Consider the following 24,210-nt stretch of genomic DNA (forward strand, 5'->3'; position numbering starts at 1 on the left):
TATGTCACTATCAACTATTTTACTTAATTAAAGCTATTTTTTTATTTTTATGTTAATTAAAAATTATATTTTAAGTTTTTTTTATGAATAACCATATGCTTAGCTAATTATAGAAAAAATAAATTATTATGATGTTTAATCAAAATAAACGGTCATGAGTTATTTGATCACAGGCTTAGGAATGAAATTGACCATTTGTTCTTTAAAAATTGGCGGCCAGACTACCTAACCGTGCGTTTTTATCCTAATTACTGTCGTTTTGACTCTACTAAAGTCCAAACTTTTGTTGACCATTCAATAGAGTCTGCGAGTTGAAACACTCGTCAATGTCTTCAAATTCAGTCAGGTGAATGTTCCAAGCATTTGCGCCAACCATCGTCACAGTCCAAATTATTTAAAAAAATGTCATCAAAATCGACGATCCTCAATTGTCACAGCCATCACAGCCCTGTCCCTAATATATACACTATCTGTTCGAAAAGTAAAAATTGATAGCGACAACCAACCTTCTTCAAGAAGACGATGATACTTTTTTTTACAATTTCTTTATGTAATAAACGACCAAAAAAAACCTGGTACTACTTAATAAACCACCACTTTTCTTTTCTTTTGAGGTTAGACTTTGTTGTCTGATGATTAAACTTTATTCTGTTGCAGCTTAAAATTCACTTGTACTTTTGTTTTTGAAGTTGTTGACCTCAATTTTGCTATTTAACAAGATTTTTTTCATTCTTGAAGAAGTTAGCATTATGAATTCTTTGTTAAACTAATACTTGTTATCAAATCTCGAGTTGGAATCTTTATATTTTGGGTAATTGATGAATTTTGGCACCCTTTTTTTTCATAGTTAGTGTATTAATATGCTATGTTTGACCTTTAATTGATACTAAATGTGCAGGCCCTGCGTTCTTCCCTTTGAATGGGGACTGATGCTGCTGATGTAGTTGAGACGCTGCCATATAATTATTCCTTCAAGGTGGGGAGTCTTCACAGTTCATTTGTTTTGTCTTCATAATTATTTGGATGGAGTGTTTGCATATGGAACTCTAAATATTTCATTGTCTTTTCGTTCGGCGTTAAATTGCGTAGTTTGCGAAGAAAATCATAATTAGAGTATTATTATCTAATATGGACATAGGAGAGTGTTTGACAATAGTTCTTAATGAAGCTCATGTTTGGACAAATGACCACAGCAAAGGAAGTTTGGATTGGAGCATAATTTTGCAATTTTGTTGTCTATATGAGAACTTCTGAAGTTATGATAACTAAACAAAGCTCATGTTTGCAGGTCCATCACTCGATGTGCATGGAATTAAGGAAGTTGGTTGATAGAATTGATAAAGTATTTCCAGAAATTGAAGATGCCCGGCCACGTTGCTCTACGGGAATACATTCACTATGTTTATTAAATGGCACAACTGAGAAGGCCAAACAAATTCTTCGGCACTGCTGTGAATCCAGTAAACTATATTTGGTAATTATTTTGCTGTATATTCAGATAAAAAGTGGTTGAATTGAGACATTAAATGATGACATATCATTTCATTTATGTGCATAGATCCTTTGTGAAGGATGCCACATCATCTTAATAATTGGTGGTTTTAATTCGTTTTTCCTTTTAAGAGTGATCATCTCTTCATAAATGGATTTTTCCTGCACTAGAGTTTGTTTCTGTACTCTTCATTGTATTAAATGTTACTTGTTATGTAGTGCCTGATACAACTAGCTTTCTTTAGTTTGTGATTGATAGTCCCTTCTCCTTTCTTTCAGGTATTAAGTGGGGATGCCATACTCTCAAGATGTCAAAGATCAAGGAAGGATTTTGAAAAAAGTTTAGGCCAAATTCAAACTATGGTTCCAACTATGTTAGCTGCTGAGGTTTGTCAAATGATATGCGTTCTAAGGTTTATTGTGTTTGCCTTTTTTTTTATCCCATCTGGATGGGAATGTGAATAAAGTGATGTGTTTTAAAGGAAAATTTTAGAAAACTTGCAATTACATTTATGCCTGTTGAAATTCTTTTGCCATCTTTTGCTAAGATGGCATCCAGCTGATTCTGCATAGTCGAAGCACTTTACAGAACTTATATACAAACTGTGCTGGTTATTTGTGTGCGCGTGTGTATTTAATTATTTTGTGATGTTTCTCTTGAAATGGTGATGCAGTTAATCACCCAATAATTGTATAGAGTAATCTGTCTGTGATTCAATTTCCTAGAAAGAAACTGTACAAAGAGGGAGTTGAAAACACTGTTTTCTTGGCCATCTACTTTCAGTCTAGAACTATAATATATGTATTAACCTTACTGAATTCTTATTGCATGGGTAGCATTTCTTTTTCTTCTTATCTCTAGTCTTTTCCTGTTTAAAATTGGGGTATTAGCTTACAAAAATCTTTGTCTGTGTTAATCTTTTCAGATTGGCTCATCTCTTTTCGCAACCATTTCGTGATACTCTTTATTTTTCTCCTCTCTTGACTATATTTATTTCTGTTATTTTCAGATCTCTCGTGTTATTGACGATCTAAATGGAGCTACGTTTGTGCTGGACCCTTCTGATGCTGAGGCTGGTAAAGCTGTACGTGAACTGATTCAGCAGGGCACTTCTGCATCTGATTCGGTGGATAATTTTGAAATGAGAACTCTTCAAGTTGCAGCCTTAAAGCTTCATATTACATCTCCAAAAGCCATATTGATAGAAAAAAGATCCATCAGGAAACTATTGGTTAGTGTCGGAGACAATGACCCTACCAAAAAGAAGATCCTAAAGTACCTTTTGTATTTGCTGAAGAAATATGGAAACTTGATTATGGAAGAGCACATAGAGAATTCCAAAGCTCAGGAATCAGCTACATTTGTAAGCTATGCCAATTCCTCTGAAAATAACCCACCTATTGAAGTAGGGTGCGGTATGGGGATTAAGCGGTCTGAGGCTTCAACTGATGTTCTAAGTAGTAGTATGCCTCCCGAAGAATTTAAGTGCCCCATATCTATGAGAGTGATGTATGATCCTGTTGTCATTGCTTCTGGACAAACATTTGAAAGGATGTGGATAGAGAAGTGGTTTAATGATGGGAATGATACATGCCCAAAAACAAAAATGAAACTGCCTCATCGCGTTTTGACCCCAAACAAAGCCATGAAAGACCTGATATCTAAATGGTGCGAGAAGTATGGAATTCCCATGTCTGACCCTAGCATTCAAGAATACGGTTTGCTGGATATTTCGTCAACGTCCATTGCTAGTTTAGGCATTTCTATGAATGATCTACACCTCCCCCTGGATATCAGCAGTGTATCTCTTGGGTCTTTAGATGCTAGTTACAGTTTAGATTCTTCACGAACTAAGGTTGCAGATAGTTCTAGCTTGATGTCAACATGGAAAACTGAAGATCTCCACAGATTCCAGTCTAATGAATGTACACAGGAGGCAGAATCCAAGTATTTGACTAGACTTTCTGAGCTTCAGTGGGACTTCCAAAGTAAACTTATTGAAGATGTCAAAGGATATTTGCAGTCTAGTGATCAAGCATGTCATTCTTTGTCATCTGAGAATTTTGTTGAACCTCTTATGAGGTATTTGAAGGATGCTTCTGAACAACGAGATGTTAAAGCTCAGCTGGCTGGATTACAATTATTACTTACATTTGCAAGTCAAAGCAGGTAATTTTTTTTTTCTCAGTGCTGCTAGTTATATAGTAGAGTTTTTTATCTGCTTCTTTGTATCTCGTTGATGGTTTCATTATTATCAGTATAGTTGTTCTTCTTTTTCTGTTTAACTTCTGTTTTTACTAATATTATTATATGTACAATTAAGTTTTTCACATTTACACAGCCTTCAGTGGCTTTAACAAAAAGAGTTTAGCTAAGAAGATGATGTCTGATGTATGGCCATGCTTTGAAGTTAATTTATCATCGTTGTTCTTCTCTTACTTTACAACTTTATTATTGCTTCATAAAAGTCTATACACATGTATGCATCCCGTTAGTGGCCCAAGGAGTTTTATATGATATCCGACAGCTTGGGTTAAACTTTCCTACAGATATTGTGGCAGAAGCTAATGTTCTTTATTGGCTTAATCTTTAATAAAACATGATAATTCAGATTTGAATAGCGAGGAAAATTAAAAAGAAAAAAAGACTAAAGATCTCTTCTAAAGATCATACCTAGAATAGAACCGATTCAGGCATTCGTGCATAGCGTTTGTGAATAGAGTTAACACAACTAAAAGTAGCATATATCAATAAAACACATGTTGCTTTGAAGTTACTGCTTGAGGATAAGTGATTATATAATTTGAAGTGTTTGGACTTTTATTGTTTAAATTTATTTATTTATGAGATTTTTTTAAAAAAATATTTTAACTGTTGGAGGAAGTCGTAGAAATGTTAATGAGTTTTAATATATATTGTAACAGGGTGAATTACTATAACCCTGTTAAATTATAGTCAAGACTAGTTGTGTCTTTTTTTTTAATCAAAGGGACTAGTCATATGTCTTCATCGTATAATCAATTTAAAGTTCAATTTTATCTTTTGTATAATGCTGGATTTTTATGTTGAACTTGTTTCATTAACAATGAAAATAACAAATAATTTTGGAACAAAACATTTTCATATTAGAATTTTAAATTTTAGATAAGAATCAAATAGTTTGTAAAAGTTGAAAACTAATTAAAAAGTTTTTGCATGTAAATTAAATAATAGTCGTGCTCGTGTTTTTCTTATAAGTTTATTTCTGAATTGTCATTGAATTGCATGGCATTTGGGGTGGCTGTAGCTTCTGATTGATGTTTAGTTTCCATTTTGCATTGATATATGCAGAAGCCGAATATCGCTCTTGCATGAAGATGCATTTGATCTGCTGGCATCTTTCCTTGAATCTGAAGTAGTTAAAGAGGCTCTTGCGGTTTTGGAAGCAGTGTCCAGCCACTCATATTGCAGATCTAAAATCACAGCATCTGGTGCTCTTGTTCTTATAATAAAGATTCTTGACTCGCAGAGCAAAGAATTGCAGGAACGGGCTGTCAGAATTTTGCTTAATTTATCTTCAAACAGTGATATTTGTTTAGAAATTATAAATTTGGACTGCACCCAAAAGTTAGTTCCTTTCATAAACGACGGGAGTATTGCAAGACATTGTATAGTTCTACTGAAAAAATTTTGCGACGCTGAAGAGGGTAGGATCTCTGTTACAGAAACAAATGGATGCATTGCTTCCATTTCTCAACTGCTCGAAAGTGGCAGTCGTGAAGAACAGGAGCATGCAGTATCTCTACTTCTTACGCTATGCTCTCAGCGAGTTGAATATTGTCAGCTGGTGATGGATGAAGGTGTTATTCCTTCCCTTGTTGATATATCCATCAATGGAAATGAAAAGGGAAAGGCGAGCGCCTTAGAATTGCTTCGACAATTTAGAAACGTTCCATATGAAAACACACAAGAGTCCGTTGAATCTGATCCTGAAACCAAAAAAGATGCTGAAGAGCAACAACCGCAAGAAAAGAAATCATCTTCTAGGTTTTTCAGGAGACCAGTTTTCTCAAAACCTGGTTCTCTATTTACCAGAAAGGGGAGATGACCCTTGGTTTGTCTTTTTTTTTCGTTTTTATCGAGCTAAAAGTAGTTGGTTTGTCGTTTAATTTATTCTAACACTAATTTCCAACAAGTAGAATTCTTAGGTTTGATCATTGATGTATAATTGATGTATATACTTGTGTGTATTATTTAAATGATGGATCCGCTGCCATGATCTGTCTGTAAATGTAACTGTACAGTTTGTATGATTGGTTAAATAGTACTAAATAGTCTTTGGCCTGGTCTTCTAGTTGAGCTTTAAGTTAGATGGTGTGCTAGTTTCTCTCTTCTAACAAAAGGCCTAATTACCAAACAAAAAAAACTTTGTATATCTGAGAAAATGTCAAAAGACTTGATGTTTTACTGGCTAATAGAAGTTTATTTCAACTATGAGAATCATTTTTTGTTTTGCAAAACGTACATTCGAATTCCGGCATTTGTCTACTTTTGGAAATTATATAGACTTGATAATTGTGTCTGGTCACAATTATTTATTTCAAGTCCGGCCTGAGACTGCAATAAGTATGATTTTTATAGGCGGACTCGGGCTTTCATTAAAAAGTAATTTTCCATATAGGCCTGTAAAAATCCAGCCAAAGTCCTACAAACAAATTTACTGCACGAGCCGAAATTGGGTAGTAAATATGAAGTCTGAATCGGACTCAAATTTACATTAAAAATGTCAAGTTTAGTTAGACCCGTTCCGACCCCATCCAAGGCCGACACATGAACATGTTAAACATTATCAAGCTAAGAAAGATTATTGGCTCAATGAAAATGGGGTAAATGAATAATGCTGATCACTAAGCGAAGATTAAAATAACTTGTGTTAGTAATAGAATTTAATCTTAATAGACTCCCGGTTGCAAAATACAGAGAACTTAGACACTTATAATATAAGCTAAACTGTCTGAGGAAGTTATATCCAGGCATTATAATTAGTAGTAGCAGAGCATGAGATGTATGAAAGAACACAAATATTCCATTAAGTCATCTTGATCTCTATACTTTGCAGATTCCCCTTCTCAAAGTTTAACCCTTTGAAAGAACACAGCTTCTAAATTACCATACAAAAAATAATAATAACATTGGCAATTGTTATGCATATACTTGTATATCGACGTCGAAAATGAATAAATTTTTTGGACATTTATAACTTGTTTTTACGGATTGCCATGGGAGACATATCTCGAGAGTCATTGCTCGACGTCCCGTGTTCGCTGCTCCCAAACTCTTGGCTGGATAATGCCATTTGCCTAAACTTCTTCATATCTGCATTATAAGTAGTTGTATCGTAGTCTGAGCTTCCATTGAATATGGAGCTTTGTCCAGGCTTTGTTCCTTCATTCAAATCATCCAGTGATACATCTCCTTCCAATGCACGTACAATCTGTGTAATTACCATTACTTTTTAGCCACATGCTATCTCAAATCATGTCAAATTCATAGACATTAAAAATGCTCTAATTTTTAGTTGATGGCAAAATGAGAAGTAACAAATTAAGTAGATGTACCTGGCTCATTTTTGGGCGCTTTCTCGCGGAATGGCGAATGCTGGCAGCAGCACAAGCAACCATGCGCTGCATCTCTTCTGGATTGTATATATTCTCCAACCGAGGATCAACCAATTCACTCGGCTTCCCATCCTCCAGTGATTTATTTAAAAGTGGCCGAGCCTATCAATCCAACCAATATTAATACTTTAAACTTAACAACAAAATTGCATGGATAAATATTTGAGGAAAAAATATATACTCTTAATACGAAAAAATAAAAATGTAAGTTGAATTTACCCAATCAACTAGGCTGTCTTCCATTGCATTTGTGGGATCCACAGGTTTCTTCCCTGTTATAAGTTCCAAAAGCATGACCCCAAATGAGAAAACATCTGATTTTTCTGTCAACTTCCCACTTGATGCATACTCTGGAGCCAAATACCTGTATCAATAATATTCAGTAATGTTAATTAGGATACGTAGAGGTGTACAGATTTGGTTTATGTGGAATATAAATTTCCGAGAGCTCATTTTTCAGCTAGCCAATGTCTAAAAAAAACTTTCAGATTGTTAATATTGTACTAAAAATACTATCTCATCGAAATTTCTAGACATATGTGAATGTTTGGATAATGTAAATGTTCGCCTTTTTATCAATTCTAGCTTCACTTTTCAATTTTATCAATTGTAACCTGAGCTGAAAGATTTTGCATTCATTTATTTTGACATTTTGATTGGACGAGTTCAAAAATTCATAGAATAAAACACATCAGAAACATGGAAATATATTAAAAAGGTTTACCCAAATGTACCCATGACACGTGTAGAGACATGAGTATAATTGTCAGACGAAAGCTTAGCCAATCCGAAATCAGCAACCTATATTAGCAACAACAGGAATATTACAAACTACAGCTATACTATGATTGCATAGAAACAGACAAAAAAAATTCCTTCTGAAAAACAAAAAATAACATGTATGATAAGTGCCTACCATGGCTTCAAAGTTGAAATCAATGAGAATGTTAGGTGCTTTAATATCACGATGAATAATTCGAGGATGACCTGCCCATAGTTATAAACAACTAAAATGTGATTACATGATATACTTAATATATGTGAGAGAAAATTAGGAGTATGTGTGAATTTTTTACAATCTTCATGAAGGTAGGCAAGTCCTTTGGCTGAGCCTAATGCAATTCGCAACCTTGTCGGGAAATCCATGACGGGAACACCCTTTCCTGCATATAAAATGTTTTTAGATTATTTATGTAGGGAAGATAATTGCTATCTACCTTATAAAATTACAGTATTAGCACACTCATCAATTGTTTGCCATAATTGCTCTAAATCATTTATATAGTGTAATCATGTTCAAGGCTAAAGTTTTAAATCTAGATATTATGTAAAAGACAATTCAGCAAACAAAATGTATGTAGAGAACATTTAGAATTAATAACTTACCGTGTAGGTGATATTCTAAGGTACCATTGGGAACAAATTCATATACCAAGATTCGTTGCTCTCCAGCAATACAGTATCCGACAAGTGACACAAGATGGCGATGATGAACACGGCTAATAATCTCAACTTCAGCCTGGAATTCCCGCTCTCCCTGTCCACTACCAGACTTAAGGCACTTAACTGCAATCTCCTTCCCATTAGGTAACACACCCTTGTGCACATACCCAAACCCTCCCTGTCCCAACAAATTAACTTGATCAAACCCGCCGGTTGCTGCTGCAAGCTCATCATATGTGAAGGTACTTCTGTTGAATCCAAGAGCAATATTTGGTGACGGAGGCGGCAATGGTGGACGGTGTGGGCCGGAGAAATTTGCGCTCATATCACCGCTCATCATCATTGGTGGAGGTGGAGGAGGTCCATGCCAACCACCACCTGGAGATGATCCCATTTGACCCGGTGACTGGTTTATCTTCATGATATGGTCTGGTCCCACTGGCTGTCCATTTTTCCAACTTGGCTGGCCTGAGCTGTTGTAATATGGGTCGCTACCTATGCATATATAAATCATTGCATTTACAGAATGCTTATAAATAAATATATATTACATATTTCACCCTAAGAATGTCAAAATGAAAGAGAAAAAAAATAGATTTGTAATACATGATAATTAGTTCGACTTGTTACCTTGTTGGTAAGCTCCATAGTATTGCATATGCTTATCCTTTTTCTTCTTCTTTTTGCACAATTTTGCACCACATATTAGCAAAATTGCAATGATCAGTAACCCAAATCCAACCGTTACACCAACTATGATTTTTATCTGATCATTACTTAGACCACTGTTTTCTGTAGAGGAAGCTTGTGGTGGACCTGGTGGACCTGGTGGTGGCGGCCGTGATGATCTATGAGGCGGGGGAGGTGATGCTTGATTATTGGAATTGGGTGGAGGAGGAGGTGAGTCATTGCTTAAAGGTGGTGGTGGAGGTGATGAACGATTAGATTGTGGTGGAGGTGGTGGGGATGACAAACTATCTGGCGGAGGTGATGTAACGGACGGTGGGGGAGGAGCTGTGTCAGGTGGAGGTGCAGGTGGTGAAGGTACTGGAGATGAATTTGATGGTGGTGGTGCAGCTGGTGTAGGTGGTGAAGGTGGAGTGTTAGAATCAGGTGATGCAGCAGAAGAATTGCTAGGAGGTGAAGACATTTTAATTCCCTTATTACTATCTCATGAAGCACTTGATTCCGGCTAACAAATAATGTCCTGCGTTGTTAAAAACCCGCCGGAAACTCCACCTCTCCCCTAACTGCTCGTCTCAAGATTCGCAGACCCCTGAAACAATGTCATGGATCGTGACTCGCGAGCATTCATACGTCAAAACGATGATAATCGATGCATACATACACAAAACTAACCATGATGATCATTCTACATTAATTAACCAACCACCATAAACACAAAACATCCCACATTTGATCATATTCTTGACAAGGGTAGCAAAATTTATCAAGAATCGCTAATAAAAAAAAAGAAAGCTTTAATTTAACATTGCAGAAGATTAAGATTAGATACCTGAAAAAAAGAGGTGGGATCTCAAAGCAAAGAGAAGGAAAAGCTGCTGCATCTCAAAATTCTCATTCTAGAGTGTGGTTGGGTTCCTACAAAGAAGGGCTGTCTGTTATCTTAGCCACTTGTCTAATTTGCTACCATTTCTCACTTCAATTTGTTTTCAAATTCTTTTACCATTTCAAGGCTACAGCTTTTCTTCTGCGCTCTTTTGCCTCATTAAAACAAATGACAGCCTCTACTTTTCTTAGGCATTTCGACAAACAGTTAACAGACATAAACTTATATCCACAATTTACGCTTGCTTACACACTTGTAACCGACTCATGATCAGATAAGAACATTCTTTATAACTTATAACCTTACTATATATAAACACAACATACATTTGAATCAATTTCATTATTCTCACTACACTTACAGACTAAAATTCTTGACTTTTTGTTTCCATCGATCATGATTTGATAATCTCAAAATCAAGTTTAAGTTCTTGCTTCTTTTGTATATCTTCTGTAGATTCAAACAAATAATTGAAATTTTCTTTACATCTTCCATCGTTGAAGAGTGTACAGAAATCGTTATTTGGATAATTTTTATTTTCTGAAATTGTATACAACATAACGAACAAGTACTATATGATTAAAGTCCATTTTTTTTAATCATAGATTAAACTTTATTAAATGAGGTATGAAAAAATATAACGATAAAATGATTACTCCACACTATCAATTCAACCCCTCCAAAGGATGAAAGCTGTAAATACAGTCACCCACCAGGAATTTTTTAACCACCAAATAGACCATCCAATTACAAACACGATTCGACAAAAAAATTACAAGTACGATTTAGAAATTAAAACTTAATTTCAAAAAATTAAAAAAGTTAGATTAAAAAATTATCTACTAAAACTATTCCGGTATCCTTGTCATCTAGGTAGAGGAATTTATTGCATTTATGAGGACTTGACAACCTCCTTCAAATGGTGGAAGAATTACTTTGCATATCTATAATTCATAGTTTTGTCATTTTCATTTAAAAATCAAACGGTTTAATTTCTGTTTTCATTTCCGTTAAAATTTTAGTTATTTCATTCAGCTTTTGTGTTAGTCAACTAAGGTGGTGTTTGATAAAACTGAAAATTAAGTGCTGAAAATTAAGTGCTGAATTTTAAGTGCTGAAAATAATAATTACTGAAATTTTTAAATGCTGAACTAAATAAGTCTGTTTGATAACTGCAAGTCTGCAATTACTGAATATTATTAAAATTATTATTACATTTTAACCTTTAAAAATTAACTATTTTTAAAGTAAAATTATTAAATATATATTATATGTTATTTAAATTTTTAAAATATAAATAAATAATATTTAAAAAAACATTATAAATATTACATATATCATAAATAAAAATTATACATTTTAATCGCATATGTTGATAATTAATCCTTAAAGATTACAATGATGCCCCCTTTTAATTTGAAAATAATCCTTCAAATAAATTTTTAAAACTCTTTAAAACCGTTTAAATCTGATATTTGATGTTGTGTGTTACAAACGAAAGTTCAAATAATGTTTAAGAGCGGAAATATTAAATAAATGACATATAAACTATAAAAAAAAGTATAGATTAAAATTAACATATCTATAGTAAAAATATAGTAATTTGCAATTTTAAGTGTTGATCTTTGTAATATTAAAATAAAATGTGAGATAAAATATTTTTATTCGTTAGTAATAAATGCAAATAATAAGGATATAGAGTTTATTCAATGAGAAAACTAATATTTAATAACTTAATGCTTTTATTAAAAAAATAAGTCAAAATTTTTGACTTATTATTTTAAGTGGTTTTTGACTTAACTGAATAAGTTAAGTTGAACTTTTTTGAGTTATCAAACCAACTTAAAACAATTAAGTGTTTAATATATTAATTTAAGTAATAAGTTGGTTTATCAAACAAACTTGATTAAAAAAATTATATTAAAATTTTAAATTTATAACTTTAATATGTATAAAAAAATTATATTATTATAAAATTTAATAATTTAGTGACTCGATGTAATCTCTTAGTGTTTATTAACGTTTTAATATTTATAAAAATGATTCTTTTTATCTTTTAATTTTTAAAAGTAAATGAAGAAAATTTAAAATTTATATTTAAATATTTTAAATATAAATAAAGTGAAACAAATTAAATTGAAATAAGTTTAAAGACTAAATCAAAATTATTATTTTTAGTTTAGTCATTTGATTTAGTTAACTAACATAAAAAAATAAACAGAATGGCAAACGTTAACGGAAATAAAATAAAAAACAAAATGTTTAATTTTTAAATAGAAAAAAATTAAAATGTGACATAAATGAAAGTCCAGAGAATAGTTTTCTCATAAATAATTGATAAGGTCATGTGGTGTGTATAACTACAGTACACAAAAGGATCAAAAGAAAATAGACAAATATTCTAATTGTGCATTTTTTCTCTTCATTTATTTAGCTTTAAAGATTTGTTAGATATAAATTTATTTCTAATATTCTAATAAAACTCCAAAATTAATAAATATTGTAAATTTTAATTATTTTAGTTAATATAGATTACTATTACCAAGATCAGTGCTTGTCAATTTTTATAACTTGATTACTCTTTTTTCCAATCAATTTTCCATTTGTTCTAATTTTTGATGATATTATTGTTAGTTATATTTGAATGTTTTACATTTAACATGTAACTCCATAAGTCATTTCATAATTCTTCATACGGTTTCAGATTGATGAAAGGTAATATTAATATTTAAAGTTAACTATTCAAACTAAAATAGCAAATCTATCTATATTTTAGACGTTTAAAATAAAAAATTATCTATATCTTTATGAGAAAGAGCATATTACTTTATAATGTGATATAGACATACTAATTTATTTTTATTACTTTTTTTTTTGTAACATTATCCTTAACGATATTTAAATGATAAATCGCACATGAAATAAGTAAACAAATTAAAGTGAGGAGATGTTAATGGTATTTAGTATAAATAAATTGATTTTATAGAAAATGGCTTAAAACTCATTATATGTCATTTGGACCAATATAAGTTCAGATGAATTTATTTTGAATAGTATGATATCATTTAAATATTTTCATTTAAATTTGAGAGACCATAAATCATTTAAATATTTTCATTTAAAATTGAGAGACCATAATATATGAAATATAATTTCTATTGCAAAATTGAAGACACTGTTGTGATATATCTTGATAATTTTTGGGGGTCTTAAAAAATATAATTAAAATTTAATAAAAGGGCTTTTTAGGAAAATACCTAAAAAATAAGAATATTTGCGTTCCGAAAATTCGATTCAATTTTAAAGATCATGAGAATGCAAATAATATTAGCAACAAAAAAAAATAAAAAAAATAAACATCTAATTTTATACATTTCACTTAAGTAATTTTGGCCAACCAAGCGTCTAATTCAGAAACAGTTGGAACGATCATAAGGATCTTCGGTGCAATATCAGAAAATTGTAGTAAGGCGGCAAGATTATAACTCATGTATCAGTTTATAATTCTTAATCTGAAAAATGGATATCTTTTGAAGTACTCTAGTGAATATAGACTACATTTTTAAATTCTTAAGAACTTTATTCCACCCTTTGATTGATGTCATGCGTCTTGGCTAATCATCTTTTGAAATTTTATTATTCAAACAGAAGAAGGTGCAAGGAATTGAACCAGAAATTAATATATCAAGATTTAACATGTGGTTAAAAAAATATGGGAAGCCATAAAAATATTTAACTTTATATTATATGAAAATTCAAAACAAATTTAACGAGATGATAAAAACCCGAGGAAGTTCCACACTGAACTAATATTAACATTCCTAACCAACAAAGTGAAAAAATACAACTCAATGAAATGCTTATACAGAGCATTAACTCAATAATTGATGTCACTCATCTCAACAATTTCACCTTCCAATTCTTCAGCTGCTCCACCCAATGTCAGAGCAATTCCTTCAGGATATTCGCAATCATATAAAATTTTCGAGGGCCGTAGAGTAAAATCCGATACAAAAAAAAATTGTATGTGCAAAGAGCTATGTATTCCTCAATAAGCGTTGGAGTTTAGTGGATAGACTGAGCTGTGAAAAAAAATATATGAGTAAAATGCAATAGAAATCGTGTTGACAAATAAGTTTTTGACTATGAATCAAAACGCCTTGATTTATAATGATTCAATATTTTATGCGAAAAACATATGAATGAGCGAGTTAATATAAAGACTTGGGGTCGTTTTTTTAAAATCTGACAGTTTGTTTCAATAATGCTAATAGCATGGATGATTTTGGTTCAACTACATCAATGTGATAGGGTTGAGATATCTCGTTATCTAGATTGAATTAAGTTTTATTCAAATAAATGAAATAGGTAGTTTAATTTATATAGATAATCAAGACTTTTTTAGAAGTTTTGATTGTATTTTAATTGGATGATTTGCTTACTCTCTAAGCCGTAGCCTTTATTGTGCAACTAGTTTGCCTCTTCATGTGCGAAAGCTTGGTGTAGTCAAACGTTTTTTTGCCATTTCTTGTGCCTTTTTATAAAATTTCAATTTATTAAAAAAGTGATTTAAGAAAAAGTAAATAAAAATAAAAAATTTAGTAAAAATGGAAACTAATAAGAATATCTATTTGGTGAGATTGAAATAGAAATAAATGATTTTGTATTTTACATTTTTCTTAAAATAAATTCACGAAAAAAAAATATAAATTGTGGATTCATGAAAGATTAGCTTTTCAACTAATCCCTAAGCACACAGATAAGATGTTTTATATTTTTTCGTGTATTTATTTTAAGAAAAATTACCATATGCATGATCACTGAGTTAGGAGTGACGTGCATAGTGCATGGCATAAGCTATTAACTAAACCAAGAGCTGTACATATATATATGCACGCATAACTTTTCTAATACTAACTTCAATCTTTCATTTATCAACAAATCAGATCAATATGTAATTAGCTGTTGGGCTTTCAATTCTTCAATATCTTTAATCGTTGGAGTTGATATTATATGTATTGATTGTGTTGCCATGTTGGTGCTTCTCTTCACAAACCAGTAAGCTGCTCTTCACAAACCAGTAAGCTGCTCTTCATATTGGTGTGATAATACCAAGTACTGTTTTATAAATGGCTGCATAATGATTCAGTGCCAATATATTGTAAACTATGAAATTATATCAGATGAAGATGATATGTTAAATAAGAGCATCATCTTTGGATGTGCATGCAATAACGAAGGTGTATTTGAGGGCTATTATGATGGAATCTTGGGATTCCACCATAGCAAATACTCTTTCCCAAACCAAATAGAAGCAAGCAGATTTTCTTTTGGTTTCGTTGCTGCACAGTCCAAATTTGATGGAATAATTAAAAGGAGGACAGATAATGCCCACTGTATCTCTATGAGTTCCCGGACCTTAACGGGAACACTACATTTGTTGTGAAACTAACACACTTAGATTTACACTATGTGGAGTTTCGGGGCATCAAAATTAACGGGAAAATGGTCCCTGTCGATGCTAAATATTGGAATAGAGATAGGACGGGTAAATACGGGGTAATGTTGGATAGTGGTACGCGGATTACACACTTTCTAAAGGATGTGTATAATAAGATCCGCGATTCATTCAGAAGGGGTGTGACGGGCAAAAAGAAAATATTTGCATTTCGGGAGCTGGACACCTGTTTCAATTCACTGAGCAATCCCGTGGACTACATTCCAAAAGTATTTTTATGCTTCGGAGGCGAAGAGGAAGAGCTTCAACTCGCACCAGAGCATATTATGTTTTCAAATGGAAACGTTGTGTTTTGTTTTGCTTTTACATACATATAGATAGTGATGCGAATGTAACTATCATAGCTAGGGAGTCATCAACTCCAAAATACAAGATTATATTTTGATATGTTGCTGAAGGTAGTCAGTTTCACTCCATATGAGTGTTAATAAAAATCTCTATCTCATACAATTCTTCAAATCTATTATATTCTTTCTGATTTGCTTGTACGGAACTATATATTTTACAGATAAATTAATTATCATGCAACACTATAAAGAAAAAGCAGCATTTAACCACCAAAATCTACTGAGTTTTAAAAAGTCCTCATTAAAACTAAAACTTCCTTGTTAAAAATAAAGGTACAAAAGTGATACGCAAATGAATATAGCAAAACTTAAAGTAGTACAGTAGTATTTGCATCTTCCTTTTCAATTTCTCAGTCCAAGCTCTAAGCAATAAATACATAAGAAATTCTCAAGCTCAAAGAATTACAAAATGCAGCTTAATTGATAGCTTCAAAACTAAATCCATAAATTGAATATTTGAACAATAATTAATTTTTTAAAAAAATACAGCTCTACCCAATGGCGCCAGAGCAATTCCTCTAAGATAGAAATATAAAAGCTGTCAATCAAATAAAACTTTTGAGGACCATAGAATAAAAAACAATACAACAAATTAAAACATGTACAGTCGACCCTCTAATAGTTAATATTCTATAAATTAATAATTCTAATAATTAATAGAAAATTGAGAGAACCAACTTCGTTCCACGTTGGATAATTAATAATTCTATTATTTAATAATTAATAAAATTTAAAATATATTCTACATGAATATTAATTATTAGAGAGATTTTTTTAAAGAAATATATAACAATTTATGATTTATTTGAAGCAATACTAACCTTAATTCATAAAGTGGAAGTTAAAATACCAGCAAATTATGACTTTTTTTATTCTTTTTAGAAATTTTAAAAAAAGTTATTAGATAAACAACTTAAAGTAAGTAAAGTATCTCTAGTATAAAAAAATATTAAAAATTATTTTACTTTATGAATACAACTTCTTAATAATTATTTTTTAGTTTGATATCAATCGGTATTTCTTAAATTGAATGTAAAATTATTTATTTTAAATTGAGTAATTGTAAAGCGTATTTAGTTAGTTTTTTTATAATATAATATTAATATTAGGTCTATTAATGTAGATGCTTTAAAATATTTTTTATAATTTTTTTATATAAATTCTATAAATTAATAATTCTAATAATTAATAAATTTTTGATCTACCATGTGTATTAATTATCAGAGGTCAACTGTATGCGAAAATAGCGACCTACTCCTCAATAAGCGTTAGATTTTAGTGGATAGAGTAAGCCTGTGAAAAAAAATATGAATAAAATACAATAGAAATCGTATTGACAAAAAAAAGTTTTTGACTAAGAACCAAGGCACCTTGATTTAAAAGATTCAATATTTTATATGAAAAATATATGAAACAGAGGCTAGTATAAAGACAACAACTCTACATAACATTAATTTATTGCATCCTTCAAAGGATTTTCCAAGAGTTCCATCCATTCCTAGTGTCATTTTTTTTTTTTAGAAAAACACAGTTATAGGGCATAGACATGAACTAGAAACACAATTAATTACTATAGAGCTCTTATAAATCAACAAATAATCTATATAAATTGTAAAATTTGACCAATATTTTTCATTGAGGAACTTCAATGATAATAATCACAGTTTGTTTATAAAAAAAATCACAGTTTGTTTCAGTAATGCCAACAACAAGATGGGTTTGTTTCAACTAAATCGATGTCAAAAAGGTGAAAATCTCTCAATTATCTTTTGTCTTTTGCACAATTGGAGAAGGAGGAGCGCTTGTGGGAGGATTTAAATCCACAATTTAGCAGTTTGATGCTCAACGGTAATATCATTTGAGTTATAACTCATTGGTAATATCTCAGTTATCTAGATTGAATTAAGTTTTATTGAAATAAATACTATTGGTAGTTTATATAGATTATAAAATTAATGTAAATTAAAAGTAATTTACAAGAAGAGTAAATTAAAATTGATATTTTAATAAAAGTGGAACTAATAAAAATGTTTTGTTTGATGAGATTGAAATAGAAATAGAAATTTTGTATTTTACATTTTTCTTAAAATAGATATACGAAGAAAATAGAAAATATAAAAAACACGAAAGATTAGCTTATCAACTAATCCCTAAGCACACACACATAAGATGAATTAGAGCTTACCATATGCATGATCATCAAGTTAGGAATGACGTGCATAGTGCATGGCATGAGCTATTAATTAATTAAAGCAAGAGCTGTATATAATACATAACTTTTCTAATAAAACCTTCAATATTAATTTCATTTACCAATGAAACAGTTTGAGACGGAGATGGCATGTTATATATCAGATTCTGAAGTTGATGACTGCCTAAGATATATAGTAACAGTGAGTATCCATGTATGTAAAAGCAAAGCAATACATATGTATTGCTTTGCTTTTAAATACTTGAATACTCGTGTTCTTATAATTATCTTAGGCAGTCATCAACTTCAGAATTTGCTATGTTGGATATGATAATCAGATTCAGTCGAACTGTAAATTCTTTATCTCATAAGTCGAACTGTAAATTCTTTATCTCATAAAACTGAGGTATTAAACTTCCTTGTTCAAAATTAAGGGAAAAGGTACAAAAATGATCCTTATATTTATCACAATTCTTGTCTTACATAAAAAGTGAAAGTTATGTGACCTTAACATTATTTTTCTTTCTAATCTAATCTTCTTCTAGTATTTTGTAACTTACATGTTGTCTCATCGTGGTCAAATTTCTACTTAAGTATAGGAATAATCTATATTATCCTATACCAAAAAAATTAGTTCGTTTTAGTTTGGTTTTGAAAAAAAAAACTAAATATTTTGATTTGATTCGACTTGAAATTATGATAAACTAATTTTATGTTTGTTTAGGTTCTTTTAAAAAAAATGAAAATTTTTAGTTTGATTTCATCACTGAATATTATATTTGAAATTTAAATTTTATTTGGTATTCTAAAAAAATTACATATTTTAAATTAGAAATATGTCGTCTGACCCAATTTTATTCATCGGATCATTTAAAAAAATATAGCCCAGAATACTTTAAGGCAAAATGAATTGGACAAAAACTTATCCAAACATCTTTTGGATAAAAATTAGTTGTATTTTCTGGGTTTGGTTGGATTATTATTTTGCCACCTCTAAACATAATACCAATTTCTTATAACAAGGACATCAATATAGCAATTTAATTGGTTTGTTGATTCGATAAATTCCTATTAGGACACAAGAATACTTGTTTGATACTTGTGTTTGTTGTTAGGATTAGCAGCTTCATTATGTCCTAAGTTTCATAAATGATATTATGAAAATTAAAAAGTTTAGTTTAAGTTACACACGTAATGACGTAAAATGTTTAGATGGTCTATTAAAAAGTTAAAAAAAAATGTAGTAAAGTAACAAAACTTGAAACCTAACAATTAAATTTGATCGAAAAATGAGGAATATTATGAGCAAAGTGGATGAGTTTTGATCATTAGCCTGTTTTCTATCAAAATAAATGTTTTTAGAAATTGCAAGAACTGTATAAACACGCCTAGATCAGAATTTCAATCTCATTTTCCCATAAACTTAAAAACCTGCATCGATTTCTATACTAATTGAGACCTGTGAGAATAATCAAATCAATTGCACAGCAAACTGAAAACCAAAAAGATATTGTGACATAGCCAAATCCGAAAGAAAAAAAAAAATGAAACCTGAACATCCTCACTATGGCAGCCCATTGTAACTATATCTCGACAAGGCTGTTGACATAGGGAAACATTCTTTCATGATATTCTGCTTTACCCAATTCCTTGATTTCTTCAGTCTTCAAGTTGTATGAAATGCATTTCTTCTCTGTCGACTGAGTCACCAGAACATCACCGAAAAACATCACTCTTCCCTCAACATCAAAATTCAAACCATCTTTCCTTTTCAAAGTTATCTTTTTTGTTGTCCATGCATTTGTACGGCTACCCATTTGCATAGTGTTTGTGTAGGCATTTGACAACTCTGATATGATTACACTGTTACCTTGCACACAAGCAAAACAAAGCTTCCCATCCACCGCAGTGAGCGTACCTGTAGCGGAGTTAAGGAGCGTAGATCGTTCAGTTGCAACATCAAAAGCAACAATTTTCACACTCCCTGACCGCCAATAGGCAACGCCGCCAGCATAAACACCTGTAGAGGGAACAATCTGCCGATTGCCGAAACAAATTTCACCAGACAGTCTCCAAGAATCTTGAGCAGAGGAATAAATATCAAATTCTAATCCATCCAGGTCAGATTGAAATGCACAAACAAGCTTGTATTCGGCAGCGAAGTTAAGTAATGATGGCTCATAGATAAGCATAATAGCCGAGTCAGAACCATGGTCAACAGATGGTTTAGGAAGTTTCTTCCACTGCTTAGTGACCGGATTGCAGATGTAGTAAGCTCTATGGCCAGTCGTACCCTGACAACAGAGAAGTCCATTTGAAGAAGATTTGATGTTGACAAGTTCAGGCAAGAACTTCAAAGATGGGTCTGGAACTCCAAAGGCCATTGAATCAAGGGAAATAAATGTTGGCAGGCCTTTATCAGATTGACAAAATAAGCCCGACACACCACGAAAGGAATTTGACTGGTTATGAAGAAAGAAAGGAGTTGAAATATGCAACTTCCAATCACGACAAACCCCATTGAATCGATAAAGCGATTTAGCCGGAAGAAAACGAAGGGCATTTTCTCTAAGAATATCTTTGAGGTCCATGTACATATTTGCATTTTTATTGCTAATAGACCTGCAGGGTTTCCTTGCTTGATGCATTTTATATCCAAAATAAAAGTTCACTCCACTTGATTAGGCTGCAGCAAAACATTGCCAATCAGGACTACTAGTTACAAAATCATAATATGCTTATGAAGATGGACTATTCAAGAATCATATATATATTTTAAGATTTAACCATCCTGTAATATTTGGGTTGGGGCATCAATAACAGACCAAAATCCAGATACCCATAACATATTAATTTAGATAGGATGACATGGACTGCAACTGCTAAAAAGCAATTGCCTTTCCGGTAACATCTATTCCCACGTGACTATAAGGTTAGCAAGTAAAAAAGATGCGGAAATCGAGTGTTTATCCTAGTGCAAAAACATTAAGATTAGGATTTCAACGTTGTTTAAAGTGAAACCAAAAGGATACACAGAGTAGTAATAACACCAAGCATGACTAGCCACGCAGAATTTATGTTAATGACAGATGAAACAGCAGAAGATACTTCATGGTAACATATATGGTTCACTTCAACAAATTGCAAACATAACAAATGCATAGAAATCCTGATATCTAAACAATCAATTTGTTTATTTTGATAATTGGGGAAGGGAAGAACCCACGACATAGCGCTTATACCATTTGAGCAATAGCTCATTGCTATATAAACTATCAATTAAGCTAATTATTAGTAATAAAAAGTCGCAATTCGCATGCTAGTCAATCCAAAAGACTTTTGCAACTAATCAATTAAACAACAATAATATTAAAAACATAAAATCCCTTAAAAAAATGCAATTCAAGCAAAGAAATTTCCGCTCGTAAAATTCACAGAACTTCGACAAATAGAGATCGTATAGACATTAAAATTAAGTCCATGACATAGATTAACTAAAACGCTCATACGGCAGAGATAATAAATCTCAATTTGGAAAATTCAAGAGCGACTGGCATAAACAATTTAAAACGATCCCCAAATACGCATCAAATCCCCAAATTCAAGTTCAATGTCAAGGAAAAAACGTATGAATAGTGGAGAAAAAGTGATAGATAGAACGGCGGTACCTGAAGAATTGCAGAATGAAACCGATCGACGGATAAAGTTTGATAATTTGGGGTTTTCTTGTAAATCCACTCTCAGTTGAAAACTGCCAAATATTAGGATGTGAAAAGGGAGAATCTGATTGTCGTATGTTATTCACAAATATTTAGAATTGCTTCAAGACAAATATACCCTTTTATAAACGCTTGATTTTCTTCCTAATTTATCTCTGAAATAATCGTATTTCCGAGAATCTTCAATTATTTTTTATTTCTTTACCATTAAATATTAACACGTAGCTAACGCCTGATTAGTTTATTGTACGAATAACATGCCGCAATCGTTACTTTGTGTAATTATCTTACTACTAATCTCCGAGAGATTCTTTATGTCAATTTTTTCTTCTGAATTTGATCAAATTTGCAGCTTTCCTTCCGTTACTTATGTCAAAGCGTCTAATTATCAAGAATTATATTTTTCTGTCAAACAAATTCATAAAATCATTATAAAAAAGTAGAAAATATATCAAGAAATACATTTTTCTGTCAAACAAATTCACAAAATCATTATAAAAAAGTAGAAAATATTTATTAACATTAATACATTAGTTTTAAATATTTTTATTTTAAATTAAATGAAAAAAAATTAATTGATTTCAAACAAAAAATCAGTTTAGTTTTAAATTTTTTTTTTTTATAAATTTGTGGTATGATTATATTTTGAATGAAAAAATTAAAAATCAAGTAACACATTGAATTTTTTTAAATTGGAATTCCTAAAATTTATTTCAACTTTTGGGGTCAAATTCAATGATTCTACACCGTTCATATCAAATGAATGATGTAGATCGTAAACTTGGGTTTTGGACAAAAGGGCTCCTATTCGCAAAAAAAAAATCTTCTATAGTTCCCCTGTGCAAAACAATTCCAGAATAGTGCCTGAACCGACCGAATCAGCAAATTGAATTGTGGATAGGAGCTCCCCGATGATTAGGAAGTACTTTTATCTCCAATCATTAAGGAGATAAATCCAAGTCAATGATTAGGAAATAATTGTTCAATCATTGACTACAAATAAAAAAAATTAAAAAAAATCAGAATCGTTTTGAAAAATATTTTCAATCTTCTGTTCCGAAAGAGTTGTTATTTTCACCCTTTTTATGCTTAATAATACAAAAATAAAAAATAAATAAAAATTTAAATAAACATTTTACCGTGTTTTAACAAAAAAAAAATTGTACAAAAAAATTGTTAAAAATTTATTAATGAAAAAGTTTACAACCATACTATAATATGCAATACAATAAAACTAATCTCGAAATCGGCTCGGCCGACGCATTCGCATCCTCATGTCGTAACCATGTTTAGTCTATCGGTGGAACGAGATATTTTTTAGTTTCATATTAATTTTATAAAGGTTTAAAGGTAACGAAAATCACCAACTTTCGCGTGTTTTTGGTATTTAATATCATCTTTTAATTTTATATTTAACATGAATTTTCTAATTTTTTGCAACTAAGATCACGCGTGTTTTTTTTTAAAAAGTGTCATTATACATCCAAAACGATGTTGTTTTAATCTAAAACAGTGTCATTTTACATCCTAAACGGTGCAGGTGTCTTTAATTACAAAATTTCGAAAGTTAATATACTTTTTTGCTAAAATAAAAAAATTATGTCAAAAACTAAAAAGACGCAAAAATTGGTGATTTTTGGTACATTTAAACCTTTTATCAGTTGTGTCTAATTATAAATTTATGAGTATTTAGTGTGTGTTTTATGCCGTTATTTTCAATTTGTTTAGAAAACAATAATATATTTAGAGATATTACTACTATATATCCTCATGTTTAGTGTTTTTAAGCATAATTTTAAAAATATCTCACATTTCAATTTTTCATTTATAATCCAATTTATGTTTTATACATTATTTTATGTAAATTAAAAACGTTGTCGTTAAGGCACTTAGGCATCTTTTTATTAGATAATTGCTCACTTGCCTTGCCTTGCCTCGAGACTTTTATTGTCGTACGGTAAGTTAATGTTCATTAACAAAATAACAACGTGATGTTGATAAGGAGTTAAAATAGTCGTTGGAGATATGATTATGTATACTGCAAGTTCCATCTATATTCAAGAATATTAGTCGTTAATCGTATCTTTTATCTCTAAAATTCTAAAAAATGATATTTTTGGCATTTGAAGGATGACTCCTCAAGAAACTTACTATTTAGCATATAAATGATTACTTTACTTAAGGCAATTGTGGTTCAATTGATCAGATACTATATATCATTGATAAAAGAAAGGTTGGGTAGATACAGAGAATCTTGCTAATTCATTTGCGAG

The 24,210-nt window shown here is 31.1% G+C and overlaps 3 protein-coding genes across 6 annotated transcripts; 1 reads left to right on the plus strand and 2 right to left on the minus strand.

Moving 5' to 3' along the window:
- Positions 1-359: 359 nt before the first annotated feature.
- On the plus strand, positions 360-5,825 carry LOC126678203 (U-box domain-containing protein 5). Of its 3 annotated transcripts, none has more exons than XM_050373102.2 (6): positions 360-614; positions 899-976; positions 1,289-1,474; positions 1,771-1,878; positions 2,502-3,661; positions 4,823-5,825. In XM_050373102.2, the coding sequence occupies exons 2-6, from the start codon at positions 920-922 to the stop codon at positions 5,577-5,579; spliced, it is 2,268 nt and encodes a 755-aa protein (XP_050229059.1). In that variant the 5' UTR covers positions 360-614; positions 899-919; the 3' UTR covers positions 5,580-5,825. The 3 variants fall into 3 exon arrangements, with proteins under 3 accessions (XP_050229059.1, XP_050229061.1, XP_050229060.1); XM_050373104.2 differs by having other exon boundaries at positions 360-575; XM_050373103.1 differs by lacking the exon at positions 360-614 and adding an exon at positions 621-811.
- Positions 5,826-6,537: 712 nt separating this feature from the next.
- On the minus strand, positions 6,538-10,673 carry LOC126678015 (proline-rich receptor-like protein kinase PERK4). 2 transcript variants are annotated; one of them, XM_050372866.2, is made up of 9 exons: positions 10,524-10,673; positions 9,223-9,868; positions 8,536-9,087; positions 8,226-8,312; positions 8,066-8,136; positions 7,874-7,950; positions 7,369-7,513; positions 7,090-7,251; positions 6,538-6,965 (listed from the first exon to the last, which is right to left on the minus strand). In XM_050372866.2, the coding sequence occupies exons 2-9, from the start codon at positions 9,740-9,742 to the stop codon at positions 6,726-6,728; spliced, it is 1,854 nt and encodes a 617-aa protein (XP_050228823.1). In that variant the 5' UTR covers positions 9,743-9,868; positions 10,524-10,673; the 3' UTR covers positions 6,538-6,725. The 2 variants fall into 2 exon arrangements, with proteins under 2 accessions (XP_050228823.1, XP_050228822.1); XM_050372865.2 differs by lacking the exon at positions 10,524-10,673 and adding an exon at positions 10,109-10,517.
- A 9,009-nt stretch (positions 10,674-19,682) lies between these two features.
- On the minus strand, positions 19,683-22,005 carry LOC126679338 (F-box/kelch-repeat protein At3g17530-like). Its single transcript, XM_050374352.2, has 2 exons — positions 21,887-22,005; positions 19,683-20,904 (listed from the first exon to the last, which is right to left on the minus strand). Exon 2 carries the CDS (start codon positions 20,864-20,866, stop codon positions 19,802-19,804), a length of 1,065 nt encoding a protein of 354 aa, XP_050230309.1. The 5' UTR covers positions 20,867-20,904; positions 21,887-22,005; the 3' UTR covers positions 19,683-19,801.
- Positions 22,006-24,210: the final 2,205 nt, after the last annotated feature.

This window comes from Mercurialis annua, linkage group LG4 (assembly GCF_937616625.2).
Source record: "Mercurialis annua linkage group LG4, ddMerAnnu1.2, whole genome shotgun sequence".
In the NCBI taxonomy this organism is placed as follows: Eukaryota; Viridiplantae; Streptophyta; class Magnoliopsida; order Malpighiales; family Euphorbiaceae; genus Mercurialis; species Mercurialis annua.

Excerpts from the sequence above, each read along its gene's own strand:
- LOC126678203 (XM_050373102.2), top strand. The coding sequence starts at position 920 with ATGGGGACTGATGCTGCTGATGTAGTTGAGACGCTGCCATATAATTAT. Across the intron at positions 977-1,288 it reads CATATAATTATTCCTTCAAG|GTCCATCACTCGATGTGCAT; the intron begins GTGGGGAGTCTT and ends TCATGTTTGCAG. Across the intron at positions 1,879-2,501 it reads CAACTATGTTAGCTGCTGAG|ATCTCTCGTGTTATTGACGA; the intron begins GTTTGTCAAATG and ends TGTTATTTTCAG.
- LOC126678015 (XM_050372866.2), bottom strand. The coding sequence starts at position 9,742 with ATGTCTTCACCTCCTAGCAATTCTTCTGCTGCATCACCTGATTCTAAC. Across the intron at positions 8,313-8,535 it reads CTTAGAATATCACCTACACG|GAAAGGGTGTTCCCGTCATG; the intron begins GTAAGTTATTAA and ends TTTTATATGCAG. Across the intron at positions 6,966-7,089 it reads AGCGCCCAAAAATGAGCCAG|ATTGTACGTGCATTGGAAGG; the intron begins GTACATCTACTT and ends GTAATTACACAG.
- LOC126679338 (XM_050374352.2), bottom strand. The coding sequence starts at position 20,866 with ATGCATCAAGCAAGGAAACCCTGCAGGTCTATTAGCAATAAAAATGCA.